The following is a 19,218-nucleotide window of genomic DNA, read 5'->3' as shown; positions in this document are numbered from 1 at the left end:
GGTGGGCTGAGCTGGCCCGCGCGCGCGCGCACACACACACATAAATAAATGTTAAAAAAGTAATTAAAATAAATAAAGAAGAAATCAGTTGAATCACTTTTAAAAAAAAAAAAGAAAGTACATAGAATCCTTACTGCTGCAGTTGAAACCTCTCTCCCTAGCAGGCATTGCTGGAATTAAAGTTGCAGTGCCTATAAGGCTAAGATGTTGGCACTTAGGTGTGGTAAGGCAGTGCCAGGCATCAGGGGCATGTAGCTTCAGAGAGCTAAGGTCTCCACAGTCAGGAGAGTATGGTTCCCTCCCAGCCCTGCTATGAACACTCTAATCTCCCTGACACTGCAGGAACAAATGTCCCAGTGCCCTGAGTGGCACACAGGGCTCCTTGTGTCCAGCAGCCCTCCTCCTCTTTGTAACTTAGTTTAGGCTATTTAAGGAAGGCAGAAAAGATGAACTCTCACTTCTCAAGTAGAAAATGAGGAAACAAAAATGTATTTAATGGTCTTTTATCAACTTTCAATTAATTGGGGGGGAATTACCCACTTGCCCCCCCATCCCTCTCGGACAAGAGCTTTCTTTCTCTCAATAAATATATTCTGCTCATAAAAAATTCAGTTAATTTAATATCACCTTACATTTTTGGAGCATTTAATTATATTTTTTTTCCTGTTTTTTTTAACATTTGTGATGCTGTTCCTTGAAATATGTCTTTCATTTTTTATGAAATCCAACTTAGCAAATGTTCCTTATATCACTATGCTTTGATGTCTTACCTAAGAAGCCACTCTGTAGTAGAACATCACAAAGCTTTTAGTTTTGCATTTTCTTTTAAGAATCATAGTTTTAGATCTTACACTGTAAGTCCATGATGTGTTTTTAGTTTAGCTGTATCTGACATGATGTAGGAATCTTAACTTCATCCTTTCATATGTGGATATCCTTTCTGATGTTTTGGCAGAACCAGGGATTGAACTCAGGCCCTTGTTCTTGCGAGGGAAACACTTATTCCACTGAGCCATCTCCCCAGCCCCAGCATTTAATTATAAAATATTTCACGTGTGTGATCTTTACCATGTGCAGCCTATCCCCCACATTTGATCTGTATGAAATGGTTAGAATTTGTCTATTTTAGACATTTTAGATATTTTGTCATTATTAAAGCAATCCAGAGTTAACCTCAAATTACCAAAAAAAAAAAAAAAAAAGGCCCAAAGATTTCCTCACTTCATTCAGAATTTCCACTGTGTCCCATGACACATGGCCTTTCATCAGCCTGCACTTGCCCAGGAGAAGGCCTCCGCTGATCTAATGACCTGGTCCATAGTTTGGAAAGTGGTCAAATTCTGTTCACCATAAAACCTGTGCATCTCCTTAAAATTGTTTAGTGGCCATAGTTGCCCCTTGCAAGAAGTTATTTTGTTACATGAAAATCCAGGGAAAACCATTTATTTAGGACCACTTACGGCTCTCGAGAGCTGTTCTGGGCCCAGGGAGATGGCTCAGGGCCTGGGGAGTGGAATAAGCACTTCCCTGGCAAGCACAAGGACCTGAGTTCAATCCCCAATTCCACAAAAAAAAAAAAAAAAAAGCTATTCCTAGGGGCTGCGGAGATGGCTCAGTAGAATAAGCACTTGCTGGCAAGTGCAAGGGCCTGAGTTTAATCCCCGGTTCCACCAAAAAAAAAAAAGCTATTCCTATTACTCAATAAATTTTCCTACTCTTGAAAATAAAATCCAGTCAAGCAAGATGATGTACACTAGGCAGCTGAGGCAGGAGGATCTCAAGTTGAGGGCTAGCCTGAGAAACTTGGCAAGACCATGCTAAGGCTGTAACGCAGGGATCGAGCACCCCCGAGTTCGCATTCAAGCCTGTGAGGGTGCGTGCGGGCGTGCGTGCGTGCGGGCGTGCGCGCGCGCGTTCCATACTGTTATCTAACACTTGATTTTCACTCATTTTGAGATCTAAAACTGAAGTTTACTTAAATCACATAACCTATTTTGTTCTTAAAATTATTTATTTCATGCCACTATATCAATTTTTTCATTTTATGTATTAAGCTACTCTGAAGAAAATCAAGAAATACTATTATGATATATAGCAAATGACTTGTTATTTCTTTAATGTATGACATTGAGTCTTAAAAGTATATCCATCTGGGGGCCGGGCTGGGAGATGCTCCGTGGAGTAAGCGCGTCCTGGCAAGCGCAAGGGCCTGAGTGCGATCCCCGGTTCCGCAAAAAAAAAAAGAAAAGAAAAGTGCATCCATCTGAAGAACTGTAGAGCCGATGGCAGTGTTTACTGCTAAAACTTTCTGTACAAGTACAGATTTTTTTTAATGTCTAGTTAAAAGATAACACATTATTTATCCATATTAATTATGCTTTTCAACAAATGTCACTGTTTCATTATTGGCCAGAGGAGGAGCTCTATATTTGGATTTTTTTGTTCATTTGTTTTCTTTCTATAACTGATTAGGTTTCCTGTTTATGTGAGTGCTTTTTGTTAATTTTTTTTTTTTTTGGCTTAATTTCTTTTAGAAACATGTCATTCAGGTTTATCAAAAGGTAGGATTTGTGTATACACACTTTATTTTTCAGTTCTCACCTTGAAATGGCTCCTGCAATTAACCTCAGGTTTGGCTTTTCTGGCCCTGTTTTTTCCTTAAAAACTAAACTTTCTGCTGAGAACTAAATACTTATTTCCTTGGAAGGAAACTGGAAAGAAATAAATTAACTCTGTCAGGATTTTAAAGGAGCTATGGCACCACACAGCAAAAGGCCTGTGCATGCTCTGTGCATGTTCTTTCTTTGGTAGAATTGTTTAGCATCCAAATAATTCTGTCATTATACTAATAACACTTAGCATGCTCCTGTTTGAGGAATGAAATGTTTAGTAACATTAACGTGTAATTTATAATTAGCCACAAGCATGCAAAAGGTAAGTGGTAATTCATATTAGTTGTCATTTTTATTAAAGTTTAAATTAGCAAAAAGGTTTTAAAGTGACAAATTATCAGTTAAGACTAATACTGGAGATAAATCTAAAATTCAAACTAACAGCCTAATTTGATTTGGCTTTTTAAGAAATGAAGACATGAGCAGCTGCACAGCCAAAATTCTGTAATATTTTTGGAAAGTTAAAGAGTAAATAGTATTCTATCTAAAAACTACTTTCCCCAGACCAATGAAGTATGCCTTGGTATTTTTACTGAAGTATTCCTGTAAATGGTTTTCTGAAGAGATTAGTATTACTGGAGTTAAAAGTCAGGGAACCAAAAATATTGCTGTCTTGGAATGTACACACACATACACTGTCTTGGAGTGCACATGCGCGCGCGCACACACACACACACAGCAAGAAACCTGCCAGTAAGAGCCATAGTGTTCCTGGCCACTCGAAGGCCAGACTGCTCATTTTTGTGTTTACAAAACTGATGGGTCATTGTGAGGGTCTGTTAACATTGAGTTCTTTATCAGAAACTGGAAAAGAGTGCTTTTCTTCCTGTCAGAAACTCTACCTCTTGATTATTTTTCAGTTGATCTCAGTTGTCAAAAATTCCCTTGGACTGAAAATGTTATAATGATATAGCTCAGCGGACAAAAACACCTGCTCAGGCAAGCACAGGGACTGTAGTTTGGTCCCCTGCACCTCATGCCATGCCAGCCCTGCCCCTAGGGCAGGCTGAGCCAGCCAGAATGTGGGTGTGGTGGCGCATGCCTGTAATCCCAAGGCTGGGGAGCCTGAAAGCAGGAGGATTGCCACCAGTCCGAGCTGCATGGTAGGACCCTGTAACAACTAAAAACATTAAAAAATAAATAAATTTTTAAAAAAGGAAGAAAATGGTATAATTGAACGTAGAACTCAACTGATAGAGCCATGCTTCCTTTTTATGGGAAACCCATTACACAGTGAGGATTATTTTAAAAACTATCCAGGAGACCCAGCAGGATGGCAGCTGTGGCTATACAGCCTGTCCTTTTCTACACCTGTGTCCTCAGGAGAACTGTGTCGCTTGTTAAGTCAGGTTGAAAGTAGGGGCTGCAGTAAGCCCAGCTGGAGACCGGAAAGGGCTTTTGGTTGTTCATTATCTGCTATTTGTGTTGCTGCATGGGTGGTCATGTACTGGTGTGTAAGATTTCTTTTCTCTTTCCCACTTCTCTCTGCTTCCACATTTTATTCATTGAGGCTTCCAACTGAATATGAGAGGAACGGGAGATATGAGGGCTCAAGGTGAGGGAAACCATTTTTACTTCAAATCACTTCTAGGTGTTTGCCTTGTTTATGTGGCGGAAGGGCACTTTTCTGAATGTTCTGCATGGCAGTCTTGTCTGTCCTGTTCCTGCTGCCGCCATCTCCAAGTGGCAGGGCGAGGAGGCTGCACCAAGCCCCAGTCACCACCTGAGGGTGCTGGTATGCCGCAGGCACCTCTCCAGCCCTGCCTCAGTGTGTTTGTGTGTAAGTGGATGGTGGTATGAGCAGCTCTGAGCACATCTAAGGTTAGGAAGTTGGGTTGGAGAAGCCCTTGACCATCACTGACTCTCAATGTGGTTCTGTTCTCAAGGGATATGACAAATCTTTAAGAGGATTTGCATGCTTCAAATTAGCTATGTTTTCTTCTAAGATTTTGGTAGGAGCCTTACATCTGCTTTTCATTTGTTGTAGCTATTGTTTCAGGATAGAGTAGGCCTCTGCTTGGCCTGTTACACACCTGTCACTGCCCTGCAATTTCAGGGCCACACTGGCCCCTTTATTCCCCTCCTAGTTTTTCTGCCCCAGCTCTGTTGGTGGGACTTTTTCTGAATGAAAGCCTTCAAAAGCCCATGGAACCTGGGCTTGGGCCTGGGCCTGGCCGCTCCATCAGGGTGGCAGGGAAAACACCAGCAACCTGTAGCAGGCTCCAGCTGACAATGGGAAGATGGCAATGGAACCTGCCTCCTGCCCCAGGCAAGCCGAGCCCTGTAGCAGGTGCTCAGCACAACCAGGGTGTCTTGGTGCTTCTGTGCCCAGAGTACGTTCCATTCATCTGCCTCCATGCAGAGGGAGGTCATCCCTCTGCTCAAAACAGAACCCCTCCCCTGGCTCCCTGTGAGGTATTGGAATCCTGTATGGAGACCTGCAAGCTGTCGCCTTCCGTAGCCCATAGCTTCTCTCGCTTCCTTGGTGTAGCCGTTAGCAGACACCTTTCCGGCACTGTTTGCTCACCTCACAGCATCCTGTTTCCCAAAATGTTGGAAAACCTGTGCTCGTTTTTGCAACACATCGAGTACCTGACTCCACATATTAGTTCCGTCTTGAATCTACTAGCTACACAGTCATTTTAGTTCTGTGTATACCAGTGAGCTATCATGTTTCATTTTTTATTTCAGTAGTAAGATTATGATTATGCTGAGGGGCCAGGGAGATGGCTCAGTGGAATAAACACTTCCCTGGCAAGCGCAAGGGCCTGATTTCAATCTCTGGTTCCGCAAAAAAAAAAAAAAAAAAAAGATTATGCTAGGCTTTGGGGTTTTATTTAGTTTTTAGGTAGTGTCTCACTTTGCAGCCTTTTAGCAGCAGCCTCAAACTCTTGGGCTTGCGCAGTCCTCCTGCCTAAGCCTCGTGAGCAGCTGGCCACAGCCACATGCTACCAGAATGTTTCTTTTTAACCGTGAAACTGGAAGTTCAACAATCAAGGAAGAAAACAGTGAGGTGGGTAGAGGTGCTACAGAACATGCTCCGCCCAGCTGTGTACTTGGCATCTGAGCGGTTTTCAGAGAAAAATGACTTTAAGCTGAATATTGAGTCCCTGAATACACTGAGTCTCTGTGACGGTCATGGTGAGGGGAGCGTGGGAACAGCAGAAGGCTGATGCCAGCGCCCACCCTGCATGGTCCAGAGGGTGGGCTGAGTCTGCTGTGTTCTGCTTACCAGATATTTGTGTTTTGGTCAGCGTGAGAGGTTGTGGAGATTCTCCAGCCAGCTAATTTGTGTATGTGGCTTGTGCACGGGGCAAGGCGGGACAGATGAGTACCTTTTCGTGGGAAAACATGGGCGTCAGTTTGTTGTTGAAGATGTTGCTGCTGAACTAGCTAAGGTGGAAAAGATTCGTTTTCCTGCACAATTAAAGATAAACCTGCCGCTGTACGTTTCAGTCGCAATGTGTCTGCTGAGCAAAAGGACGAAAACAAAGAAGCCAAACCTCGCTCCCTACGCTTCACCTGGAGCATGAAGACCACGAGTTCCATGGATCCCAGTGACATGATGCGCGAGATCCGCAAAGTGCTGGACGCCAATAACTGCGACTATGAGCAGCGGGAGCGCTTCCTGCTCTTCTGCGTGCACGGTGACGGGCATGCCGCCGAGAACCTGGTGCAGTGGGAGATGGAAGTTTGTAAACTGCCAAGACTGTCTCTGAATGGCGTCCGGTTTAAGCGGATATCAGGGACATCCATAGCTTTCAAAAATATTGCTTCCAAAATTGCCAATGAGCTAAAGCTGTAACCCAGTAATTATGGTGTAAACTAAGTAGCAATTAAAGTGTTTTCCTGACACTGATGGAGATGTGTAGAATAATATTTAGGCAATAACATCTGCATCTTCTAAATCATGACATTGAAGTCCGAGGACAAGAGCACGCCTGGGAGCGAAAGCTGGCCTTTTCTACGAATGCACTACATTAAAGTCATGTGACCTTGTGCCTCTGTCTTGTTTCCATTGCCCTGGGAACCCTCGTGTGCCACTTTGGCCACGCCTCCTGAGTGCGGTGTGAGTGCAGGAGTGTGGGCAGCAGCGCGTGCAGAGCACCTCCTTATACTCGCAGCCAGTGTTGTCGCTAGTACCTCTGTGGGAGGTCATTTGGTGCTAAACTACAGTTGCCAAGGAGGAAAACACTGAATTACTGCTAAGAATTAACCTGAAACTAGTTGATAATTAATACAGGTTTACAGTTCATGCCTGTGGTTTTGTGTTTGTTGTTTTGTGGGTTGTTTTTTTTTTCTTTTTTTTTTTTTAGTGCAAAAGGTTTAAATTTATAGTTGTGAACATTGCTTGTGTGTGTTTTTCTAAGTAGATTCACAAGATAATTAAAAATTCACTTTTTCTCAGTAAAATCTTGCATTGTCTCCTGATACTGTGTTTAAGACTGAGACCCAGGCAGTCCCTTGAGCTCAGTACTTACCTCCACCACCAGGCTGAATGCAAGTGAAGGAATGTGAGGGGAAGCTCAGGGCCACTGCCTCACAGCAGGCCCCAATATGTCGAGTTACTGTCCTCTCCCTGTGCCTCGTTCCTCAGGCCACACTGGGCACCACCTGGGCAATTGCCAGGCCTTGGCAGCTCTGGGCTGCTCTCTGCAGGGCATTGTGTGTCTCTCAGTCCTGATGATTCATACACAAGTCTGACCTAAAGCTTTTCTCCAACACCTACGTGGTTATGTAATGGTAATGAACTTGTCATTCAATTTGATGCTCTAATGTCATCACAGAAGTGTAGTGGGGTGGTTGGGGGATCCGGTTTGTTGTCTGGAGTGTGAGAGTCTGGCCAGACCTTCAGCAACCCTAGGTAGGGATCTGTTGTCCACCATGGACAAGGCATCCTTATTGTGTGAGGCGTATTGATTACAGCCCTGGCTCCCCTGTAGCACCTACTACAAGGTGTGGGGAGAACTCTGTGAAACGAACTGCAGGTCAGGGTTTTGAGAAGGTGTGGGATTCAGGTAGGCACGCCTTAAATAGCTTGTGGTGGGTCCAGCATAGAGGGGAGGCAGCCACGGAGAGCTGGCAGAGAGCACCACAAAGGCTGAAGGCCAGTTCCTTTGTGACTGTAGCAGTGGCTGGGCCGGATAGGACACCTGTACCTTACGGCCAGCCACTGCAGATGACCACTTACTTACCCAGGAGAGGTGCGTCTGGCACATGAGTGCCACATGTGGATTGTTGAATGGTAGCTGTGGTAGCTGTGGTTCACATTGGGCATAGGGGAGAAGAGCAAGGAAGCCCCTCAAGAGCTGTGGCCTGCGGGTGAGAATGCTGCTGCCCTGGGCACGCTGCATCCACAGCCACTGCCCGTGGGCCCTGGGAGCATTTAGGAATCAGGCAGCCATTTCCTCGCTGTGGAGGAGTAAAAAGGTGACTGGGAAGGGCCTCGAGAGCAGGTTTGGGTGCCATCAAGGACACCAGGCAAGAGGAGGAAAAAAGCAAGGAGAGGGCCAGTGAGACAGCTCAGCAGGCTAAAGCACCTGCCCAGGCAAGCACAGGGACTGCGGTTGGATCCCCAGTGCCATGTCCTGCACCAGCCCTGCCCCCAGGGCAGGCTGAGCTGGCCACGAAAGAAAGAAAGAATGAGACACTAGGGAGCTGCAGCAGGCAAGTGGATGAAAACTCACCGAAGAGGGGCAGGCTGGCACCCTGGACACGGGGTGAAGTAGGTAGAAGCTATCCAGCCTGGGTGAGTTAATCGCTGTGTCAGATTTTAAAAGGCTGAGATGTAGCTCAGTGCAACAGGTCCTGGGTTCAGTCCTCAGCACTGAAGGGGAAGAAATGGCAGCTGTATGACAGTGATCTGATTTTAGTGGCCATATGCCTGGCTACCCTTCACAAATCAGGCTGAGAACTCATCCATCGCAAGGGCCTGTGCCCTTCTTGCAAGTTCCACAGTTTTTACTCTACATTGAATTTTGGAAGGAAATTCTAGAAGTAAATAAAAATCATTTGTGACTCAAATACTGCCCCATGCTTTCCTCCCAAGCTCCCCAGCATTTGTCAAGGTGCGACAAGGCACCTGGCAGGTGCACCTGTGGTTGCATTCGTCGCAGACAGGAGAAAATCAAGACAATTTTCTCAGAAGCGAGTGCCATGTAGACTCTGAGGGCCTCCAGTCACAGCCAAATCTGAGTGTGACAGCCATTGGGACTGTTTCCACAGTAGACGTCCCAAAGCCTAGGCGGTCCAGATCTGTCAGAGCACGTGAGTGTGTGAACACTGCCTGGGCAGCTGTGCCCAGTGAGCACCACATGCCGTGACTGGGTGCAGCTCAGGGAGGCAAGAGACTGGGAAGCTGTTGCTGGTTCATCCTGGAAGAGGAAGGCTGTGTGTGGGAGGGTGCAGGCTTTGCTGCCCATGTTTTCGGGGTGTATCTTGTCCTCATTTATTTGCCACAGGGCCCTTTAAACCAGGATGAGAGGCTGCGTGGAGTGGTGCATGTCTATAATCCCATCATTTGGGGAGCTGAGATAGGATCTCTGAATTTGAGGTTAGTTGAAGCTGCATAGCGAGAGCCTAAATGCGATGAGGGAAGCTTAACTCTCCTGGGGAGTGTCATGAAGTGCACTGGAGGTAACTTGTTCTGCCATACAGGGGAGTCCAGGCATGCGAGTGGAGCTCAGGCCACCCTGACAGCCAGGGAAGAAGACAGCCTGACAGTGACAAGCAGCTTGGTGTGCCAGGCACTTCCTGCGAGTGGGGATGGAGCGGCACCGGGTGTGGAAGGCAGGAGGAGGCCATGCTGAGGAGAAGCGTTGGGCAGGCACAGTGGGGTGGATTATTTGGGGGACTTCATGAAGGGCCAGGTTTTGCAGACCAACCTTCCTGTCTGGCCACATGGCTCCTGGGAGCAGGGTACATGCCATATAAGAAAGCACTCTAGGTAGGTAGGGTGCTGTGGAGGCTGAGACAGGATGGCGCAGAGTTCAAGGCCAACCGGAACTACTGTGAGCCCCTGTGTCAGAAGAAGAGTGCAGAGCAGCTTCGGTGGCTGGTGGTCTGAGGTGCTCCTGAGTCTAGACAGCCAGCAGCTGCAGGGGGCAGGTTTGGCTGTGGCCTATCCTGTGTGTCTACTGGCCCTCCAGCACTTCCTCGGGGGCCAGAGGCTGGGAGGGAAAGGAGCAGGAGCAGGGTCCCCAAGGTGGGCCACACTCATCCCTCTGCCCTGCTGCCTGCCCTGGTGATCCCCACTTCACCTGCTCAAGGTAGGTGCAATCCCTGCGGTGATCGCTGTGGTCATGGCTTAGACTTTCCTGCTTTAGGATGAGATTTCCCATCAGGTGTGCAGCTGGGGCTCGGGCATTTCACCGAGCTCCTTAGTATGCATCAAGGACAGGTGGCGTGGGAAGCTTGTGCTTCCTGAGCACACAGGCCAGGCTCTGCCTCCCTTGAGAGCACCAAGAGCGAGGCAGGAAAGCTGTGCCAGGGGATCACCCTGGGGTGTGGGCAGTTGCACCCCAGGGGCCTCGTATCGGCACGCTTTGGTGTGGGGGTGCTGATCGACTGGCTGCTTCCAGGTTCTCATGGTAGAACTGGTGGGTTGCAGGCCCTGTGGTTGGCCTGTGGCTCCTGGCTGTGGTCAACTATGCTCTCACCCAGAGCTTTAATAGATCAAGTTCTTGGGGTTGCCACCCCAAAGAGGCACAGATGATGCTGTGGCTCTTAGTCCCAGTGCCTTTTGCAACTTCCTGCTCTCTCTGTATCCTGCCCACTTAGCCCACCCCAGGAGCTATTTTCAAAGACAGCCTTTTGGACAGAACCCATGCTCAGGCTGGGCCCCTGCAATGTCAGGGCACTCCTTGTGGCATGTAGCGGCTTCTCCGACCACCCTGGAGTCCCCTGCTCTTGGGAGCTTTAGTCATGGGTCAAGGCTTTTATTTATCACTTCAGTTTTAGGGGGTTTTTTGTGTGTTTTGTGAAACCGGGGATTGAATTCAGGCCCTTGCGCTTGCCAGGGAAGCACTTATCCGGCCCCTAGTTTTAGTTTTGTATCAAGGATTAATCCTGCAACTGAGTTACATCTCCAGCTCTCTCTTTTTTTTTTTTTTTTTTAGCCATTGATTGAACTCAGGACCTTGCACTTGCCAGGCAAGTGCATATTCTGAGCTATCTCCCCAGCCCTTTCTTAATTTTTTGACAGAAGTTCTCACTGAATTCCCCAGGCTGCACTCAAATTTGTGAGCCCTTATCCTCAGCTTTCTAAGTAGCTACCATACATAGGAAGGGCTTAAATATCTGAACATTAAAAACGTGTTCCCTCGCGGCTGGGGATGTAGCTCAGTAGGAGAGTACGGGGAGGCCCTTGGTTGAATTTCCAGCACTAGGGGGAAAATTGTGTTTGCACCCTGAATTTTTGCTTCTCCAGGTTAGCTGCCCTAGTTTTTTGCAAGTATTTTCAGAACATGATGAAGATGTTTCTTTGTTGCCTATTTCTGCACTCTTTGGCCTGCATATTTTGGGGAGCCAAAAGAGGAAGCTACTGTGTTTTGAGTCTGGTGGTACAAACATAAACTGGTATAAAAGCCCCGTAATGGGGCAGCTTGATCTCCCAGAGCAGAGGGACACGAGTGGCTGTCCACCGAAGGCCAAGGGAAAGACACATAGAGGTGACAGGCGTATGGATAGGATGGCAGCACCAAGGACTCCCTCGTGTCCCCCTCAGGCCAAGTGCACCAGTGACACCAGTGAGCTCCCAGGTAGTCCTGTCTTGTCACAGTCCCAGTAGTGTATGCAACAGCATGTGTCTCCTAGGGCCTTACTACCCAGTACTCTTCAGAGTACCTAGCACCTGGGGGCAGAGTTGTGCCACTTCCAGACAAAGCACGTGGCCCTGCGTAGGCAGCAGAGTCCAGGGACCTGGGGCCATTCCTGGCGCCTATCTTGCCAGGTCTTAAAGAGCAGGATCTGTGCCAGCCTGGGGCAGCTTCCTATGGGCAGCAGTGTGACCCACCCTGTGCTGTGGATCCCACCTGCACACAGATGAGCGGAGGAGCAGGGTGTGAAGCCGTGATCTCTCAGCCCAGCCAGAAGCACTGCTTACAGGCGCCTCACGCCTGTGCCCTGTGTGCTGGGCTCTGCACCACCTGTGCCCTCACCTTCTCCACACATAGCTGCACTGCCCAGGCCTAGCCCAGCGGCTGCCACTCTTGCCCAGAGCCATGGTCAGGTCCTGAGTGCCGCACGGAGAGGCCAGGTCTCCCATTTCCCAGAGCGGACACCGTGCACCCTTTGGTCTTGATGGTATGGAGCGTGTAGCGCACATTTCCTGACAGTGTCTCAATGAGTTTAGGCCAACACTGGGAATTCACTGGAAAAGTACTTGTGGAATTCGTGACTCCAGGCCAGGGGAACAGTAGACAGCGTACAGTGCCTCACTGCTCCTTTCTGGCCTCAGATGGGCAAGGTCTCTGGCCCCACTTGCTATGACTTCAGGTCTGTACAAGTGGTCCCTGTGAGGCCAGGGGCTGTATGAGGACCTCGCCCATCTTTCAGAGACAGTCATATGTTTGAAGTGCTGTTTAATATGAGTCAGAAGTGTTAGCAACTAGATTCACTGTCATTTTCATGAAGGAATGCTGATGACTGCTGTTTTGCTGCTGTAGTTTGCATTTTATGGGATAACCTGGGTACATGAACACGAACTACCTGCACCAGCTAAACGGTGTGGGTGGGGTGGGGTTCTGCAAGGAAGAGGTAGTCGGCACCAAAACAGGTTTGGGTCTCTCTCTCGGTCTCTCGGTCTCTCTCTCTCTCTCTCTCTCTCTCTCTCTCTCTCTCTCTCGACAGGGTCTCACCATGCGGTTCAGGCTGGCCTTGAGCTCACTTTGTAGTGATCTTGAATTCAGGACTGCATTGGTCTTGAATTTACAACAATCCTTCTGCTTCAGCCTCCTGAGTGCTGGGATAACAGGCATGTGTCACCACACTCAGCTCCAAAACAGTTGTGCTACAGGAGAAAGAAGCAGCAGACACACAGCTCAGTGGACGGCAGAGGTGAGGACTGCAGCTTCTGACAGGAAGCCGGGGGCGGGTGGGGCAGTGCTCCCGGGAGAGCTCTTGGGCAGGCTGAGGAGCAAAGAGCAGACGCGTGAGGTGGCACCCCTGCCAGACATAGCTCCCAGAACTGAGCCGGGCTCCCCTGTACACTGCCTTCTGTCTGACTCGGAGCCATCCAAAGGGACTGCAGGGCTCTGGGCCAGGAGCACTGCAGCAGTCTCCTGATGCCTTGGCAGAACTGTGGCCCGCTCACCACAGGGAGTGAGCCACACAGGTGGCGAAAGAGTTCTGAGCAAGGTGGCATAAACACACCCGCCTTGACTTGTCCTGCATCCCGACAAGGCTGCTGGAACGTTTCATTACCTAGCCCTGTGTGGCTCTGCAGCTAGCAAAGTTGGGAACCGACGTGGAGCCAAGCACAGGCCTTTGTGGCTAACATGGAAGACGTCTAGCCATCAGTGCCCCAGAGGTGGGCACAGCCAGTTGCTGTGGTGACACTTTGGACTGGGTCTTACAGTTGAGTTTTATTTGTTTGTTTTATTTGTATTTTAGGGAAGGGGCTACCGGGTGTTCAGGGTCTCACTACTAGATTGGACTCAGTGATCCGCCTGTTTACAGCCTCCCAAGAGCTGGGATTACAGGCATGTGCCACCACATCCAGTCTCAATTGCCATCTCAGCGTGCCCCAGGGGTGGGGCCAGCAGGACATGCCCAGGGATTGAACCCCTGGCTCCTGCGCCTGCTTGCAGGCACTTCAATCCACTGGGCTATTTGGCCAGCCCACAGTTGAGTTTTAAATCAAGATTTAAATTTGAACAATTCCCTAATGCCTTAGATATGGAGATCAAGACTACCCAAACTAAACCTTTGTCTTCAGCAAAGCAGAGCCTGGTGTACACAGTAAGGTGTGGGGGAAAGTGGGACAGGTCCAGCCACTGACTACAAGGAGTCGGGCATGGCGCCAGGCTTGCTGCCCAGCCCGCAGGTCAACAGCCGCAGTTCTCCAAGCCAAGACACTGCCACATGCTCACAGAACATCTGCAGCCTGAAGATGACTTCCTGCCCCTCGAAAGATTGTTTCCCCAGCTGAGGGCGCAGCGCAGCAGGAGAGTGCTTGCCTAGCGTGTGGCTGGACCTGGGGTCAGGCTCTAGCAGGCTTATTTCCTTTTTACCTGTGGAAAGGAAATTAGCTGAAAATGCCAGCTCTTCAGGGCATACTAGGAGGCCTGCTAAGTACTAGGCTGGCTCAGCAAGAGTGCAGAGTAAGGAGCCAACCAGGCAATTTTAGCCTTTGTAAGCTGCTGTTAGGAGAAGCAGTCGCACCCCTAAGAAGTCTAGACTGTACTCCAGGACTCCAAGCCAGCTGACCTGAGGCTCAGGTTCCCTGAGTGAGAGCTGTGGGCTCCCGTAAGCTGGGACACAGGACTTCAGAGTGCCACTGAAACCTTGGAGGGCTGGGGGTGCAGCTCAGTGGTGGAGCACAGGCAGAAGACCTAGCGTTTGATTAATCCCCAGCATGGTGAAAACTAACGTTTATTTTTTCTTATGTAAGTAATACATGTTCACGGTAGAAAATTTGCAAAGTGAAGTATAAAGAAGGAAATCACCTGTTACCCCACCACCCACAGCAAAGACTGTTCTGGGGTTTTTTCCATACATACTCTGTGTGGGATCTCAGGGTACAAGCTGTTTTATAACCTGTTTTTCCTTGTCAGCTTTCTCAGCCTGTCGCCCTCTCTGTGAATTCCCCACACCATGGGCCCAAGGAGGGCTGGGATTTGCCAGCCTTCTATTGTTGGCAAACAGTCCTCACCAGTTCTTCCCTATTCTAAGAAACCGAATCTCTTAATCACTACTGCGGAGCAGTAGCACTCAAATGTCTGGAAACGAGTCCTGTGGTCACAGGTGGGTGGAGGCCAGGGATGCCGCGGAAGGTCCCGAAGCACACAGGACACCTGTGCCACGGTGTTGCTGGGCCTCTCCATGCCAGTGCCTGGCTCCTAGCAGAAGCCACGGTGTTAACACAAGTCTCCTCCTGGGGCAGCCAGAGAGGGGCACACGAAGGAGCCAGTGCCTGCAGGGCCTCCCTGCCTGTTCCATCTCCACTTACATCTGAAACCAGAGGGGATACCTGTCCGGGAAGGTTTGAGGACGGCAGGCAGGCGGGACCGCCATCCCCAAGTGAGGCCATGAGGAGCCGTGCCTCCTCTGCAACATTAACGCAGCTTCCAAGAGCACACGCAGCCTAGCCAAAGCAGAAGCGAACGTCAGGCCAGGAGAACCTTGGGCAGGGAAACCAGGGGCCTGGGAGAGCGCCTGCTGTTCTGAAAAGCGGTCAGAGTTGAGCTGCACAGGCCTAGGAGCAGCATCCCAGGAGCTCAGCAGACTTCTGGTCACCAGTCCAGGCTCCCTAGTAGGAGAGCGCCTTCCCAGCACCTGGAAAGTGAGGCCAGGCCTGGAGATGGCCACTTGGGTACGAGGCACCCTCCTCTCCCTGGGCCAGGCCTGCCTGCTGGGCCTTCAGGGCTAAAGGGTGCTGTGCAGGGTGTGGAACCAGAGGCTTCAGCTCATGCACCCTCATGGTTCTGGGCATATCCAGGCTGGGAGGGCAAGTGTAAAGAGGGGGTGTTGGGCCACCTGAAAGAGGCCCACCCAGTGCTGTGCCCACTGGGGGTGGAGTCGCTACTGCCCCGTGACAGTCCAGCTCTGTTCTGGCTTGTGTCTAGATGACCCCCATGCAGTCAGTGACAGGACAGGAGGGCTCGGCCAGCCACATCCTCATGGTGCCTGTTGTCCCACCTTCCCTGTCTCAGCCTTCCTCCAGAAGTGATTCTTGGCTCTCTCCCAAGTCAACAGACTAAAGTCAACAGTGGCTGGGCCCAGCCCCCATACCAGGAAGAGGACAGGAAGCTGAGGAGAAGGCGCTGGCCTTCCTCCTGACCGGCCTGGGCCCCTCCAGGCAAAAGGGCAAGTCAGGAATGGGGCAGCCGGAGAGGGGCACACAAAGGCCGCTTGGAGCTGCCTCAGGTTGACGCCACCCCAAAGCAGCCCTCAGATGGAGCATGGCCTCTGCCAGGGCAGGATGCACCCCCAGCTCATAGCCATTGCTGCCCCCAACCTGCAACCAGGCTGACGCATTCCCAAGTCCCCACAAGATGCCAGTGCGTTCACTCCCATGGTCAGCCAGCAAGGACGTCTGTGGGCATGGGTGCACCCAGGCCTTGATCCCCAGGGCCAGCAGGTGGCAGCATAGACCAGTGATGGAGAAAGGGAGCTGTAGCCTGTGGGGAGGAGTCCCAGCTTCCGGCTGGCACCAGGCCCAACCCTGCTCCCCAAACCCATATAGGCTGCTAGAAACACAGTGGGAGAAGAGAACCAGACCAGGTAAAAACAGTCCCCGAACCCCTATTGCCCCAAGGCCTGAAAGGGATCAAGTGGAGGGGTCATGGCCCAGGGCACCCTCAGCAAGCTGGAAGGGCCAGAAGAGTTAGCCTAGGAGGAGGTGGCCAGCCTGAGGCGGAGCCTGGAGGAAGGGAGCCTAGACAGATGATTTAGGAGACCAGTAGCTGCTGGAACCAGGATGCCTGAGACTGGAAGCTACCAAGATTCTGGGCCCCTGTCATCCTGCCCCTCACCCTGGGGATGGGGCTGAGGGACAGTGCCAGGCTCCACCCCTAGGCCCAAATGCCCTTAGATGCTCAGTGAATACCTTGGAGCTCTGGCATTGTTTCCCCGTCCCTCCCCCGTGAAGACCGGTTTTGCTGGATGGGGCAAAGCAGGCACAGCATGACTCCTGCCACTGTGCTGTCTCTTAGGTAGTGACAAGGGACAAGAAGCCAGGCTACAGCCAGCTGGCTTCCCACTGGAAAAGAGAGGTACCACTCAGACACAGCGCAAGCCAAAACCCTAGTTTATTTCAGCATCAGCAACAGCTCAGCCATCAAAAAATAAACTCTACCCAGGGCGACAGAAGTCTCTACAGCGAGGCTAAGGGCTCAGCCGCCAGGCGGTGGACATCAGGGGCACATGGCGGGCACTGCCCAGGCAATAAGTTAGGAAGCGGCAGGCTGGTGGCGGCTCAGGCCGGGCTTCACTTCTGGGCAGGCATGAGGTCATCGATGGCCTGGCCCTGCTCCAGCCGCTGCTCCATCTCGATGAGCAGCTTCACCCCATCCACCACCATCTGCACCAGCTCCACCTCGGAGAAGCCCAGGCGGTCTGCGTTGGAGACATCGAAGACTCCGCCCACGGCAGCTGTGTCCACACCACCTGTGGATGGGGGGACGGCTGGGTCAGCAGTGTGGAGGAAGTGTGCGGGGGCGCCGATGCCACCATTGCTCACCTGTGCCTCGCTTTTGCAGCCGCAGCCTCTTGAGCACCTCAGGAAACTTCTCGTGCTTGCCCAGGTGAGGCAGCTTGATGTGCACGCCTGCCCTCAGCCCGGTGCCCAGGTTGGATGGGCAGGTGAGGATGTAGCCCAGGTGTGGGCTCCACATGAACTCATAGTTCTTGGACTTAAAGAGGGTTTCGATCTGCAGGTGCAAAAGGGGTGTGAAAAGGGAGGCCTGGCTGAGTCCCAGGGGACTAGCAGGGAAGGCTGGACTGGGATCCCCAGGAGACCTGGGCCCTCGTGGACATGGGCAGGGCACCCCCATTCCACCTGCGTTCTGGATTGGCCCCTGCCTGGGCTGACCTGGGTGAGGCCGGTGCAGAATCGGGTAAACACCTCCTTCATGTTGCCCCCTTTCTGCATGGAAATGACTCGAAGGTGGTCCTCCTCATTGACCCACACCAGGAAGGTCTTATTGTCATTGTGCCTGGGGGAGGGGACAGAAGGCCAAGGCTCTTTCAGGAATTCCGTATCCTATACAACCACGCCAGACCCAAGGAACCAAGTAACATCGGAGGTCGCAGAGGCATCCCAAAAGGGACTGCCACCAGCTCCATCAGCACTGAGGCAAGCAGAGCAAACAAGACACCCCACACCAGCGCACCCCAAAGGACAAGTCCTGTGCAGGCGGGGCCAGGTCCCTGCTTAGGAGGCAGGGAGCAGCCAGGCCAGCCCCTGGGGGGGGGAGCCCTGCCACAAGGGACTTGGAGGAGGCTTCTGCGTCACGAACATCTGGCAGGATCCCGAGGGGAGAGGGTGAAAACAAGAGGCTCGGCTCCCAGAGGAAGGTGGAGGAGAGACGCCAAGGAGAGCTCTGAGGCGCCAGATCTCCCAGATGAGGCAGGCTGCGCGGCCAAGGCCTTGACACCAGCGCGGCCCAGGTGGCCTGCGTGAAGGGGGCGGCACCCGGCACTCATGGTGGGGCAGGATGGGGCAGGCAGGGGGCAAGGAAGGCACCGTGTGTGCGGGGTAGCAGGCCGCACCAGATTCCGCGAGCGTCGGGCCAGTCACGGGCCATGCCGGAGGCCAGCAGCAGCGGCGACACGGGCTTGTCAAAAAGGAAATGGTCGTCGATGAGCTGCTGCTGCTCCGCCTCGGTCATGCTCTTGAGCGCGTAGTACCGGCCGGCCAGGTCGCCGTCCAGGCTGGACAGGGCTGCAGAGGGGGCGCTCAGGACCCGCCAGACCCCGCCACCCAGACTCCCGCCCAGAGCTCGCGGGAGGGGACCCGGAGCCGCCGCCGCCGCCCCCCCGCCCCGCCGAGGCTGGCCTGCGTCCCTCGGTCCCTCGGGGAAACCGGACCCGCGCAGATAAGCGCGAGGCGAGGCTCCGCGGCTGTAAACAAGCCCGGCCCTACCCTCCACCGCCAGCTTCTCGATGGCGCGGCGCTCCCCGCGACTGCAGTGCGGGGGCAGGCAGAAGCCGCGGATGCTGCGGCCCGTGCGCACCCGCGAGCTCAGCACGTAGTTGGGGTCCAGGTCGTCGCCGCCCTGGACAGAGTGTGGGCAAGTGAGCGCCGAGAGCCCTGAGCGGCTCCTCCTCCGGCTCCGCGCCCCAGGTCCCCAGCCGCAGCCCCCGCACCTGCAGGTTGTCGGGGTTGAGGTCGGTCTTGTGCTCATCGCTGGGCTGATAGCCGCCGTGGCGGTCCTCGATGATGGGGTCGAAGAGCGCCTTGAACACATCGTAGGACTCCTCGTCACCCGCCACGCAGCCCACGGTCATGATGAACGGGTGGCCTGGGGGAGGGGCGCGAGGGGACAGTGACGTCACCGCCTGCTAGCGGGGCTGCGGCCGGCGCGGGGGACCCTGCGAGTGCGCGCGAAGGGGCCGCAGGGCAGGAAGGGCCGGGGGCCAGTCCCGAAGGCCGGGGGTGGCCGAACTCCGGGGCTCTGCGCGTACCCGGGTTGTCCACGCCGGTCTGGATGACGTCGTCCAGCGTGAAGCCGCTCGGCGTGCTCTTGGCGCGCAGCTCGGCGTACAGCTCGGGGGTCAGCACCTTGGCCATGTGGTTGTTGTGGCAGCTCAGGTCAGGGTACTCGTCCTCGGCGGGGAAGTTCATCTTCAGCGCGTTGTGGCTGTTGGAGAAGGGCATGGCGGC

At 52.1% G+C, this 19,218-nt stretch overlaps 2 protein-coding genes across 2 annotated transcripts in view; one reads left to right on the top strand and one right to left on the bottom strand.

Annotated features, from left to right (window-relative positions):
- Mark3 (microtubule affinity regulating kinase 3) overlaps positions 1-6,671 on the top strand; it is a gene marked incomplete at its 5' end in the record, with an annotated part of 134,705 nt that extends 128,034 nt beyond the window's left edge. The window contains one exon of the mRNA XM_023705608.1: positions 6,129-6,671. Within this exon, the coding sequence (XP_023561376.1) occupies positions 6,129-6,477 (349 nt within the window). The remainder of the gene's footprint in view (positions 1-6,128) is intronic.
- Positions 6,672-16,613: 9,942 nt separating this feature from the next.
- Positions 16,614-19,212, bottom strand: Ckb (creatine kinase B). The gene is made up of 7 exons (XM_004645391.1): positions 19,020-19,212; positions 18,702-18,856; positions 18,478-18,610; positions 18,105-18,276; positions 17,425-17,548; positions 17,074-17,263; positions 16,614-17,000 (listed from the first exon to the last, which is right to left on the bottom strand). Exons 1-7 carry the CDS (start codon positions 19,210-19,212, stop codon positions 16,822-16,824), a joined length of 1,146 nt encoding a protein of 381 aa, XP_004645448.1. The 3' UTR covers positions 16,614-16,821.
- Between the last annotated feature and the right edge of the window lie 6 nt (positions 19,213-19,218).

The sequence above is a fragment of the Octodon degus genome, unplaced genomic scaffold, assembly GCF_000260255.1.
Source record: "Octodon degus isolate 3935 unplaced genomic scaffold, OctDeg1.0 scaffold00226, whole genome shotgun sequence".
NCBI classification, from domain to species: domain Eukaryota; kingdom Metazoa; phylum Chordata; class Mammalia; order Rodentia; family Octodontidae; genus Octodon; species Octodon degus.
The sequence above is the reverse complement of the archived record's forward strand: the minus strand, read 5'-3'. Positions and strand labels throughout refer to the sequence as shown.

What these genes read in the sequence shown, in the direction of transcription:
- Ckb (XM_004645391.1), bottom strand. Translation starts at nt 19,212, where the DNA reads ATGCCCTTCTCCAACAGCCACAACGCGCTGAAGATGAACTTCCCCGCC. An exon ending in GACCGGCGTGGACAACCCGG is followed by an intron (nt 18,857 to 19,019) that starts GTACGCGCAGAG and finishes CCCCTCCCCCAG; the next exon opens with GCCACCCGTTCATCATGACC. An exon ending in TCAACCCCGACAACCTGCAG is followed by an intron (nt 18,611 to 18,701) that starts GTGCGGGGGCTG and finishes CACTCTGTCCAG; the next exon opens with GGCGGCGACGACCTGGACCC.